Here is a 12,774-nt window from a genome sequence, read left to right as displayed (position 1 = left end):
GCAGGACTTCCTACTTGCCCTTGGGAAAGCAGGACATCAGTGGTTTGTAGGAATTGAATTTACAGCTTGCTGCTATGTAGTATAGTACAGCTCTACTATCTGCTAGGGCATTCCCATTGCCATCGATAGCAAAGCAAGGCTTCAGCCTGAAGAAGAGAAGGCTCCAGGGAGACCTCATATCAGCATTCCAGTGCCTGAAGGGGGCCTACAAGAAAGCTAGGGAGGGACTTTTTACAAGGGCTTGTAGTGAGAGGACAAAAGGTAATGGATCAAAACTGAAAGAGGGGAGATATGGGTTAAACTTTAGGAGGAAATTCTTCACTATGAGGGTGGGGAGACACTGGCACACATTGCCCCATCCCTGAAGTGTTCAAGGACAGGTTGGATGGGGCTTTGAGCAGCCTAGTCTAGCGGGAGGTGTCCTGGCCAATGCAGGGGGGTTGGACCTAGATGATCCTTAAGGTCCCTTCCAACCCAAACCACTCGATGATTCTATGATAGGTATTTCCTTGCTGGTACCACACGCACATAACCCATACACTAGGGAATTTTGCAGTTTAATTAATTTTTTGTGGCCTTTGTAATTGTCTGTCTGTCCGTCTTATTCATCAGCCCTCACTGGTAACTTTTTAATCCACTGGCCAATTTTGCTGATCAAGTAAGCAGAGCACTACAGCTCTCATGGATGACGGAGTCCTGAATTGCAGACTCATTCGTGACATTGTCCATTCAGTTCCAATCCAGGTCCTGCAACAGGGGTAGGGGCAGTGCTTGCATTTTTAATTCTATGGCTTAAACAAAGAAGAAGCAAACAGCCAACATGAAAAATAAAGGAGCCACTTGGAACTGAGTTGGTCACTAATAATTGGTTGATAAACTTAGGTGGTACCTAGGTAGTTGCATCCAGCCAGATCATGTATATGCCTGCACGTGTAGATACAAATCCATGTCAGCTGTGTGTAAGTCTGTGTGGGCACGTTTGTGTGTGAGTAAATTAGGCTTCATCACATGTAAACTTTCCCAAAGTTTCTTTCTCTTTCATCACAAAAGATCAATATCTACTTAAGGCCTAGAAACAAAGCTAAGGGAGAAAACAATCTTTACCATAAACATCCAAATTCCTGTATATGCCAGGAAAACAGAATTGCCCTCACATCACAGGCTGAGGTCTCATTCTCTCAAGTTCAATCAAATGAACTGCTGTTGCTGTGAAGCCTGTCTAAAAAACATCTGTTCGTGTTCTGCTCATTCAGGCCTTATACGCTTGCTGTTCTCATGATTATGCTCTTGTTTTTCCAAGTGCTGAAATCTCACTTGGACGTTTATTGTTTTATCTGCACTTGAGTACACAATCAAATGCCACAGGCAGGACCAGCCGGGGGCTTAATCATGTCCTCACCTGTGTCGGTTTTTCAAATTCCAGTAGAAAACATTGATGCCAAGATGATCTGATGGCTCAAAGCCAGATGTTATAAAAGTTGTTAATGCAGAAGTCAAACTTGTGCTGGTGTCCATCTATACCCTCTTCTCACCATTCACACTTTCTTCTTCTGAGCCTTTCCTGGGTTTCCACAAGTAAGTATTGTTCCCAGTACATCACCTTTTACCAATAGAGCATCATTCAATTTGGTGGAAATCCCTTTACACAGGCCATTTATTTTCTTCTGCCACATCACCATTCAGGAGCTCGGTGGGATTTTGACCAGGCTGGAAGTTCCTATGCTGATCTCACAAAGAAGGAAATGCCAATTGAAGAGCTTGCTGCAGTAACATTTGGTTAAACTACACTTGTCCTTGAAGTGCAATACAAGAGACTACTCCAGATACAGGATGGCCACCAGTCTGTCCTTTTCACTGCCTGGACAAAAGTGGCTGATCCTGCCACCACTGTGATGGGCCTGTTGTTTGTTTCATTGTCCTTCTGGACAGTCATGGTAAGGAAGGGGGTGAGGCAGGTCAGAGGGGCTGCTGATGGGAAGCAGCAAGTGTCTGCAGCAGTGCACTCACATTGCACAGTGCTGTGCTGTGGCTGCTGAGGGCACAAGCCTGTTTACTAGAATGAGGATTCATTGTTGAAATAAATGCTTCAGGGGCAAGTTTTCATACTGGATTTTGTTTTGTCACTCTGAGGTGCAGCAGAGCACTTAGGACATCTGGCAAAGCCTCGAGCAAAGCAGCAGTGCCTGCATATGCCAGTTTATCCCCTCTCGATGTGCTAATGAAACTCTAGTGGCGTGTCTGTATCATCCTTTTGTCACTGCTACTCAACTACTCAGTATCTCACCATAGCTCCAAAGGAAGTTCCATGTGGGCTAGGCATTTGCTATCTCAAGGTCCTTATCAGCCATTCCTACTGGATCTTTGTGCTACCAGATGGCGAGAGACAAGGATATGGTCAGGATCTTATGATTTTTATCTTACAGATGCTCAAGGTGGGGTTGATCTCTCACTGAAAGAAACATATCAATCCCGAGCAAGATATCTAGTCTCCACCTATCAACAGTAGAGTGTGGATGAGAATTCCCTGAAGATGATCCAGCAATTGGTTTTGGACACTGCAGTCAGAAGGCTAGCTTAGGCTAGGTTGGATGCCTTCCTTGGAAGAGGAGAAGACAGTTAAGCATCAGAAGAGATGAAGTGCAGCATTAAGCCTAGGAATTTTGTGTATCTGTTTAGGAGTGCTTACATTTCAGGTGATGCCTGCTCCCCGTTTCCAAAGCAAGTTCCAGAGGGGGAATGGCTGCTTGAGACTCTTGTCCATTTCCTAGGCCAATTTCCCAGCAGAAATTATGGAAACCTCCAGAAGAGCTCTTAGGTACCCAAAAGGCAAGATGCCGCAGGCTGAAGTTTTTATTACATTATGGGCACAACGGACTTTGCAAAAGCTGACAGAGCAAAAAAACATTTGTCATGTATTTGGATCACCATTTCTGCCTGTAGACATGTTTGATGGAACTCCATAGTCTCTTTGATGCTCTTCTGAGGACTGAAAACTCTCCTGCCATGTGATAGCCCCTACACTGAGTGTCTGCCAGCCCCATGCTTTCCCCTGCTGACTCGCATCTCCCTGCTGTCATTCATGGTTCAGAGACAAATCCTGACTTCACCCTTTTCCCATCTGTATCTTTAGCAAAGACTCTGGAGAGTTTTTCTCAACAGGGTGAAAATAAATAGTATAAGTCTGAAGGTGGAAGATCTTGCCCAGAAATTTGATCTCAGCAGAAGTACAAGTTGGGCAAGTTAAAAACAGTACCCAGAGCTTTTGAGCAGAAGAAAGACAGGAGAAGATACAGGAGCAGAAACATTTTCTCTAGGAGTCGCTCCTCATTCTGTGGCAGTTTTTTGCATGCCACTTGAAGAAGTGATACTCAGGGTCTGATCAATGGCTGCGTGGAACCTGTGCATCCCTGCTCCCTGCTGGCCATTTCTTCCTGTAATGTGAAAAGAAATCCTCCCTTCACCTGATCAAAGGGGTCAGGATACCCTCTTCTCCTCCTAGATGGAGCCATTCCTGCTCTCCAGCCTCAGACAGATGAGGCAAGATTAATAATTTTGATCAATGTGTTTCTTGTTTCCAGATGCAGCATACCAGAAGGCATTCTCTGAGTATGATATATGAGTCACTGTGGGATGCAACAGAAATTTTTGGCCTTGCAGCCATGGAGGTGCACTATTCATCTTCTCTCAGCCTATAAAACATGCAGCACAGAGACATGATTAATATGTTTTACGGAAGCTTAAGTGGAAACTCCAGGGATGTTCCTTGTTTCTAAATAACAAGTCATTCATTTTGTTAGTTAAACAAAGTAAGATAAACTTTCCAGAGCTCCTTACCTCTGCTTTCTACACCCCTCCTCACTTTCCTGGCTTACTTCCTAAGCATCTAAATAGAGGAGGGGCTGGTTTGGGGACTGGTATTTGCTCAAGCCCCTGTCTTCAGATATGAAGTACCCAGCCTTCACTACAAACTGTACCAGTAGCTGGCAAGTTGACAGTCATATCTGGGCATTCAGAGGACACAGACCAAGGGGAAACCAAGAGGCAGGAGTAGTCCAGGGATACGAACCCTTTGCATATAAAGCATCTCATCTTCTGGCTGTGCAGTGAGGGAACTTGCCTGGTGCTAAGCAATGAGTTATCACCCCATCATAATTCATCCCATGCCTCGCATTTGTCCCTTGCTCTGTTTACCAAACCTGTTGATCCCTCTGCCACCCAAAGACTAAATTAAATTGGTTCATCAATCATCTTGCTGTCAGCCACAGTCTTGACAAGGAAAGGAAGAAGTGAATGGATAGAAGTACTGTAAAACTCCACAGATTTTGATTAGGAAAAGAGCTTCTGCATCCCTTTCTAAGCCCATTAGAATAGTTGTATTCCTTACTCCTTAAATCAAGGCACTTAGCTTGAAGAGGCTGTAATGAATCAAACCCTTTACTAGTAGGGCATTTGGATGTTCATTCTTGCACCAGTCCTGGCTGCATTACCCTCTAGTCAAGCATGATGGGCAAGTTAATAGCAGAAAAGTATTCAGCCCAGTAATATTCATAGCTGGGGCTTTGCTTTTCAGAGCAAAGAAGTAACAAAAACAAACAGAGCTTTAATGACTCCAGAGCTGAGTCTGTGAAGAGCAGCTCACAAAAATTCATTTCCCAGCTGGGTAAGAATGGCTGGACAAACAGTGTCTTTGTACAATTTGGCACATCAGCCCCCGGGGCTTGGTGAGGTCCCTGGTGGTGCACATTACCCCATCCCCACCTCTGATTGAGCAGCGACTCTTGGATGGATGCACAGGTTTGTCATCTCAGACAGGTCTTCTTCATAGACTGGTGTTGCCTGTGGCACCAAGGGCTGCACAGAGTATGTTCATCACAGGCACTGTGGGCATCCACAATGGAGCCGTTTAGGGAAAGTAGAGACAGCATCATTCTAGGGAAAGTAGAGACAGCATAATTCTAACACATCCTGGTTTGCACTAATTTGCAGACTAGCACACCTTAAATGTGACCTCATATTTAACCAAAGTTTGGTGTGGCATTTTCCTTACTCAGTATTTTTTATGAAATACATTGTTTTTTTAAAAATAATTTTATATAGAGAATAATTCACCAACGTTTACATCTAACACAATTTTATAATTTTAATAATTTTAACCACAGTGGCATTGGGAAAGCATGTATTGTTTGACTCAAAAATGTGTCAAAAAAGAAGACAGAATTTGTTTTGATGCCTGAGGTCCTAGTGTTGTGGCTGGCAGCGATTACCAAGAGGGGCCCTCAACAGATACCATTCTTTTACTTGGCTCTGGAGACTTGAATCCCTGCGTCTACTTGTCTGTCAGCAGTGTCTGATTATGGGCTTAGGTGGTCCAGTCCTTCTAAGTAGACAACTTTCATCTTTCAGCTAAAAGTACCCAGGGTACAGACACTATGAAGGCAGCCTGACCACTGTCGGGATTTAGATGTCTTGGCTTCTTTTTATGTTTAATGGCCATTGTTTTCACCTTCTTTACCACATCAAGGAAAAGCTGGTGAGACTGGGTCATGCTGAGCTCTCTGATCTTCACAAGACATTCCTTGTCCTCATTTCCCACACGGAGTTTGCTAGAGCACAAGCATCCCTGGTGTGGAACCCTCCGAACTTCTCTGTGTCAGGCATCAAATGGGATGAGTCATAAGCTGTTGGATGGGTTCTAAAACCGAGGGACTCCCTCAATGTGCACAGAGATACTAAAGATCTGATTCTTGTTTAAAAAATAATAATAATTTTAAAAAAATGCTTATTGGTTGCCAGATGCTAACCTATTAAAATTGGCCTCAGTTTCATTTTGTATAGTTCCTGTTTTCCAGATCTGTTTATTTAAACCTGCAGAAAGGTTGTAATTTGCTTATAGTGACAATGAGGTGGTTTTTCTAATTAGGGAATAGCAACAAAGAATTCTCTTCAGAGAATCACAGAATGTTAGGGGTTGGAAGGGACCTCTGAAGATCATCAAGTCCAACCCCCCTGCCAGAGCAGGACTAAAACTAGGGCAGATCACTCTGAAAGGCAACCAGGCAGGTCTTTAAAGTCTCCAGAGAAGGAGACTCCACAGCCTCTCTGGGGAGCCTGTTCCAGTGCTCTGTACCCCTCACAGGAAAGAAGTTCTTCCCCTCGTTCTATCACTGGGCATAAGTGAAATTAGGTTGTCCCTGCCTTCTTGATGCCCAGCCCTCATGTATTTATAGACATTAATTAGATCCCCCCTCAGTCTTCTCCTCTCTAGACTGAAAAGCCCCAGGTCTCTCAGCCTTTCCTTGTAAGACAGGCACCTTACAGGTGTTCAACATCCTCACAGCCCTCTGTTGGATCTTTCAAGTAGATCCCTGTCCCTCTTGAACTGGGGAGCCCAGAACTGAACACAATACTCCAAGTGAGGTCTCACCAGGGCCGAGCAGAGGGGGAGGAATGATCTTAGTGATAAGCAAATCCTTTCAGACTGGTTTTATGCTAGTGGAAGATGGTTTCTGTGTTGATGGTTTCTCCTGCCCATGTGCCCTTACCAATGCACTCTACACTCTGAGTTCATTATAGTAGGGATTAAATTTTGCAAAGTCACAAAATATGCATTAGGTATGAAAAAACCCACCACTCGGATTAGATAATTTGCTGAAAACTAGAACTTCTGTGCATGCTCAGGACTGTTCCTCCAGCCAAATCAAGACATACCACAATGACAGGAGCTACACAATTCAGCAACTCTGTGGCAGCATGTGGCTATTACAAGATATTTGGCTTTGGCTGGGACAAACTTTTTAATGAGAAGCTAGAGATAGTTCAGATCCTTTCACAAAGGTCAGGGCTGTCCTCAGAGAGCTCATCAAGAAAAATAGCTGTTCTTTTTGAGCAAGTTTGTCACTAGGCTGAAGATCTTATCAGAAGGAGGCTATTAATATGTGACAGATCAGCCTTCTGAATTCCTTTCTGTTGCTCAACATATCATTTTGAGTAAATCTGACCTCTTTTCTGGAATCCAGTCAAGATACTGTCAAGTTTGCAGATAATTCAACATTTTGGTAAATGGTCTCTTTTCCCTTTGAGTTGCCAGCTATTTTAAGTGAAAAAATACTGGTTTGAAACTGTGCAAAATTTCATTTAAAAGACGTCAACCCAAAATACTGCAGAATTTCTCATAACATAATGCAACATTTCAGAAATGTAAAATTTAAAGCTTTCAGCGTTTTCAAACTTTCCCTCCATTTTGAGGGCTGAGACTGCTTAGCTCAGTTTATCCAAAGGCTCAGATAGCTTCAGTGTTGTGCATTTACCTTTCTCCTGACCATTCCAACCTAACTTCTGTGAACAGGAGCTTCTCTGTTCAAGCCTTTTATTAATACTGTGATGGGTAGCAGATGCTTGAAGAATATATTTGAGGAGAGCTGAAGGACCAACTCTTTATAAAGCTTTCTCTGCTTTCCTTGTCAAGACTTTCAAGTGACCCTAAGAAATACTTACATGATCCCCAAAGCCCCTAGCATTTTTCCAGAATGGGCTCTTCTTTTGAGTGTTTGGGGGTGTCAGACAAAAAGCCCATTAAATCCCTGGTCACCCTGCAAAAAGACCTGGCCAGACATCCTTTGCAAAATGGCTAGGCTGCCTTTCCCATCTAAACTAGAGGACATGACATTAGGTGTAAACTTGGGAGTTGTTTATATGTTACTGTTTTGAAATTATTATTTTCCTCCTGCCTGTATTATAGTCTTTCTGCCTTTTAATATGTATTGTTTGACATTGAAACGTTTATAAGCTGTTAGGTTTAAAAAGTAGTTAGTGAACGAGAAGAGATGGTTCTCCTAATAAAGTAATTGACAGAAAGGTCAAAAGCCTTTTTGTCAGTGTGGAAGCTTGTCATTTTGCTGCTGTAAATTGTTCTGAGTAGCAAGATAGAAAAGAAAGAAAAAGAAGGAAAAAAATAGAGCAAAGATGAAACGGGAGTGTCTCAGCAAACAGAGCATTTGTGGAGAGATACAGTTAAAGAGTTATGAATTCCTCAGTTATTGTAATGAGGGAAAAAAGACTGTCTCAGAACTTAAGGAGCTCATCTGCTTCTACAAGACCTTTCTTGTAGGTCACTGCCAGGTGACCCTGCTGATATCAGACCACGATCCATAAAAGTGACATCCTCCTTTCATCACGCTGCAAGACTGAGACCAAATGAAATGGTGTTAGGTGGACTTGTTAATGGGCAGATCAGTCCTGTCAAATTTTAGCTCTCCTTTGCCTGTTTTGAGCAGAGACTTTGCTTTTTGTTGGCTCCTGAGGTCAAAGGTGCCTGAAAGGTGTGTTAGAAGTTTAGAAGCCAGCCATATCCGGGGCTGCATCAAAGTTTGAGGAGGTGATTCTTCCCCCCTACTCCACTCTGGTGAGACCCCCACCTGGAAGTACTGTGTCCAGTTCTGGAGCCCCCAACACAGGAAGGACATGGAGCTGTTGGAGCAAGTCCAGAGAAGGGCCACGAAGATGATCCAAAGGTTGGAGCACCTCTGCTATGAAGAGAGAGTTGGGGTTGTTCAGCTCGGAGAAGAGAAGGTTCCAGAGACACCTTAGAGTGGCCTTCCAGTACGTGAAGGGGCCTACAGGAAAGCTGGGAAGGGACTTTTGACAAGGGCATGTAGCAATGGGACAAGGAAGAATGGTTTTAAACTGGAAGAGTGCAGATTTAGGTTAGCTGTTAGGAAGAAATTCTTCATTGTGAGGGTGGTGAGACACTGGAACAGGTTGCCCAGGGAAGTTGTGGATGCCCCATCCCTGGAAGTGCTCAAGGCCAGGTTGGATAGGGCTTGGAGCAACCTGGTCTAGTGGAAGGTGTCCCTGCCCATGTCAGGGGGGTTGGAAGTAGGTAGTCTTTAAGGTCCCTTCCAACCTAAACCATTCTATGATTCTGTGACTCTAAGGACTGATATTTGAATACTTCTCAGACTCCAGGTGTAGCTTTCTGCAGTGGCCATCCAACTGATGTCAGTGTGACTGCAGGATCATCATAGGACACAATTCCCACTCAGCTGCTATTTTCTTTTTGTGCTCATTATTGACAGCTGTACTAACAAGCTGTAACTTTGTGAGGTTCCTTGTGCTAAAGCCTAAATGTCTTGCATGTAACTTTGGGAACTCCAGCTGATCAGGTGTCCCAGTTTAATGTTAAGGGCAAACCACAAACTGGAGGGCAGAATTGCTCCCTATTACCCCCGTTCACCCTCCCAAGGGAAAATAAAAGGGGAATAAGGAAGAGAGATTTAAGGGTTGGAAACTGAAACTGGAACAAGTTTACTGAAACACGGAAAAGGGAGTAACATGTGGGGTGAGGAGCAGATATATAAACTCATATACAGATATATACAAAATTGATCTTGGTGATGGCAGGAGTAGGTAAGTGAGAGTCCCTTGCGGCAAGGCCACCTCAGGAGAGGGGTCCACAGCTCCTACAGCACCTGGTAGAGTTGGGTTCTGAAGACCATGTGGTTAGTTGAACAACCTCTGTGCAGCAACAGGAGCGAGGAAGAAAAGCACAGGTTCTCCTGGTTTTTATGAAATATTTCAGAAGTGGGAGGAAATACTGACTCCTCTGTGTTCCAACTCTCCCAGGTCCTTCGGGGTCCTATAGACCCTCTCTCTAGTTCCTGTTATAGGTGTCAACAATTTGCCAGCTCCACTCAAATCATAACATCAGGTTGAATTCAAGGCACCTGTTTGGGTACTCAAAGCTACACAGAAGCTGTGATATAATTACCAGAGCTTTGTATTAGTCTTCTGAGCTACTGGGACAGGAAAGCCACTTTATCACTATCAAAATGGAAACTCCTCCTCCAGCTGACACATCCAGCTGAGTGCACCACCCCTAAGAGAGAAGACCATTACTCCAACACCAATGACTCCACTAAGCATGTGCATCATCCCTCTGATAATCAAGGAAAATGCCCTGCTTGTATACCTAAGTGTTTATCTGAATCAAGGCTGAAAGAGTGTCTGCTAGCTCTGGTTTCCTAAGTGTTTCCCCTGCACTAAAGCTCAGGCCTGAGGTGGATGCAACATGGTGCCTGGCCTCTCTGTGGTGGTGAACCTGGGCCAGTCATTCCACCTAGTTAGCAGGCTCAAAAAGTACTGCACAGGAAGGGAAAATTCAGCCCCTCTTGTCCTTTTCCAGGTAAGAATAGATTGAACATTTCACCTAAGTTGGAAAAACATTTTTTGCAAGTGGCACGTTTAAAGGGCTTTTCACTTATTACCATTCCCAACCAGGCTGGAATCCAGCCATCTCACAGAAGCAGTATTGTAGCTGTGTCTGGAGGGGACATGGCAGACCTTTGGCTTATGGCCCTTCCGTCCATGTTCCCAGGGGAGGCTGAGCCATCTCAGAAGCTATCACAATGCATAGTATCAAATACTAGGATGTGATCAAGCTTAAATGCACTTAAAAGTACCACTTGAGAATGCCATTGGTTTCATCATCATCCTAATTGTGCAAATAGCCTCATTTGACTAAACAAGTATCTGATTTCCAACCGATTTACTGTTATAACCCAGGATCAGGTTTCAGCCAAGAAATGAGCATCACATCTTCATTTCCACGTGAAACAGATAAATATATTGCATTGTTGTTGTTGTTGTGTATCTTGCAGACAAACAAAGCAGTAGCCAAGGGGGACTTCCACCACGCAAGCTCCAGCTCCCGGCGAGCACTCTTCCTGGCTGTCCTGTCCATCACAATCGGAACTGGCATCTACGTTGGGGTGGCTGTGGCTCTTATTGCCTATCTCTCCAAAAACAATCACTTATGAGCCTCAGGAAAGGGAGAGAACCAGCCACCCGGCGCCTGCACTGCAGACCTCCCCAGCAGATCAGACTGCATGATTTTCCAAAAAGCTCAAGAGACAAACAAACACCTTTTGGGGGCAGGTACAGGGTAAGATGGGCTTGTGCTTTATTGTAGGGTGGGAAGTTGGCTGTGGTTGGGATAGTTCTACCATCTGTGATGCACAAGTCTTGCTTCTCTTCATGAGCCCCTGAATAAGAAAGAAAGAAGGAAAGAGAGAAAGAGCAAAAGAAAGAAAGAAAAATAAAAGAAAGAGAGAGAGAAAGGATAAAAAAAACAACCTCAGCAGGAAGGCATTTGGGGGAAGTATGTAGGGGGGTGTTTTGCCTTTGCCTTCTTTGCAATATGGTGTTTACAAGAAGCTGGCAAACTGGGCTGTTCTCTTAATACCTTCTTGATCACCTGAACTTTACAGCCAGCATGAGCTTGTGCTTAGTTTGCTTGTTAAGCACAGCACTGAGATCTGGGAAAGCATGGACTGTGGCTGGTTCTCTGAAAGAGCAATATAACAACAGGAAGAAGATGCTTTCTTTTTTTTTAATGCAGGACTCATTTGCCTAAGGGTGAAGCAGAGACCTCAGCATAGAATGGTATTGCCTACACTTCTTGTGTGGGTAGGTCTCCATGGAAAGAGAAAAGGAAATAAAATATTTCTTTCCTATCCTTGTTTTTGGATTAAGATGTGACCCACAAGCCCACCCAGTGCAGAACAGCTGAGGTTGCTGCATGACTTGACTCCACAGACTGTGTGAGGTAAAAGTAGCATGGGATCCATTGTGAAAAGAATTCCTCCATGCAGTCATTTCATAATAATGGCACATTTCTGTGGCATATTGCTCATCTGGGTTGCTCTGCCTTACTGTGGAAATCTGCATAGCAGTCAATGCAAGAAACCTGGAGGAAAAAAATGCAAACTGAAATACTAATAAATTTTAAATTAAAAATCATGGTAAATCACGGGATTTAACCAGGGGAAAGAATGCTTCATACACATTTCTGAGGCACTGTTCATACACAGAGCAGTGAAGGAGACCACTTAGATTACAAGCTCACAGCTCATCTGTGGACCAGGGACACAGCATAGCCGTGGAGAGACAAGCATGTCCCTTGATAAGCTTCAAAGTGGTATAATGTAAGGGAACTGAGCATTGTCCTTACTTCATTGACTGAAATGATCCATTTATTTTCTTCTTTACTCCTTCCCTACAATCACCACTTTTTTTTTTTTTTTTCCGCTTTTGGTCTTACAGATATACCATTTAATTCCATCAAGGGTGTATCAGCATAGATATATATATGTATCTACGTATATATATATATTTATATACAGAGAGAGAGGAAAAAACGATCAAAACAATAAGCATTTTATTATTCACTACCTTGTGTTTTATAAATATAATTTCCTTACCAAGGAATGTAATCAAAGACCTTTTTTTCCAATGCTGTATTGTGTCAGCTTTGCTCTGGGACAATTTTTTCTTCCATTCTGGGGCTGGCGTTATTTTGGTTTTAACTTCAGTGTTTTTATTTTAGGGGGGAGGAGGACAAACACATCCAAAACTATTTTTCTGCTAGTTATACAGTTTATTAAAACACATAGTATACAGCTGCTGATGCTCCGTGTGGCACTTTGTTTGGACAGATGTGAAGCATTAGGCTGAGTGAAAATTTTCTCAGTACCCTGAGTTCAACTACCTGAAGAAGTACCCATATGGACCATCCTGTACTGTACCTGGACCCAAAAGCCTATTGCAGGCACTGACAGTTTTTCTTTTGCATTGATTTGTTGGGCTCCAAGCTAAGCCTGGGGACTAGCAATGTACCAACTTCATCTGCTCTCAGCCGCTGCTAAAGCTGAGGGCACAGTAAATGCAGATCTCTGGCCAGGTTGCCCTATTAAGGTAAAGTCAATTCTGTGGTTCTTC

The 12,774-nt window shown here is 43.6% G+C and overlaps 1 protein-coding gene across 2 annotated transcripts in view; it reads left to right on the top strand.

Annotated features, from left to right (window-relative positions):
• The window catches only part of SYNDIG1 (synapse differentiation inducing 1), an 82,085-nt gene extending 69,533 nt beyond the window's left edge, over positions 1–12,552 (top strand). For both annotated transcript variants that reach the window (XM_051615649.1, XM_051615650.1), the window contains exon 4: positions 10,656–12,552. In XM_051615649.1, coding sequence (XP_051471609.1) covers positions 10,656–10,814 — 159 coding nt within the window. In that variant the 3' untranslated portion in view covers positions 10,815–12,552. The remainder of the gene's footprint in view (positions 1–10,655) is intronic.
• The last annotated feature ends 222 nt before the right edge of the window (positions 12,553–12,774 follow it).

This window comes from Apus apus, chromosome 3 (assembly GCF_020740795.1).
Source record: "Apus apus isolate bApuApu2 chromosome 3, bApuApu2.pri.cur, whole genome shotgun sequence".
NCBI classification, from domain to species: Eukaryota; Metazoa; Chordata; class Aves; order Apodiformes; family Apodidae; genus Apus; species Apus apus.
Note: the sequence above shows the minus strand (reverse complement) of the source record. Positions and strands in the feature narration are given on the sequence as shown.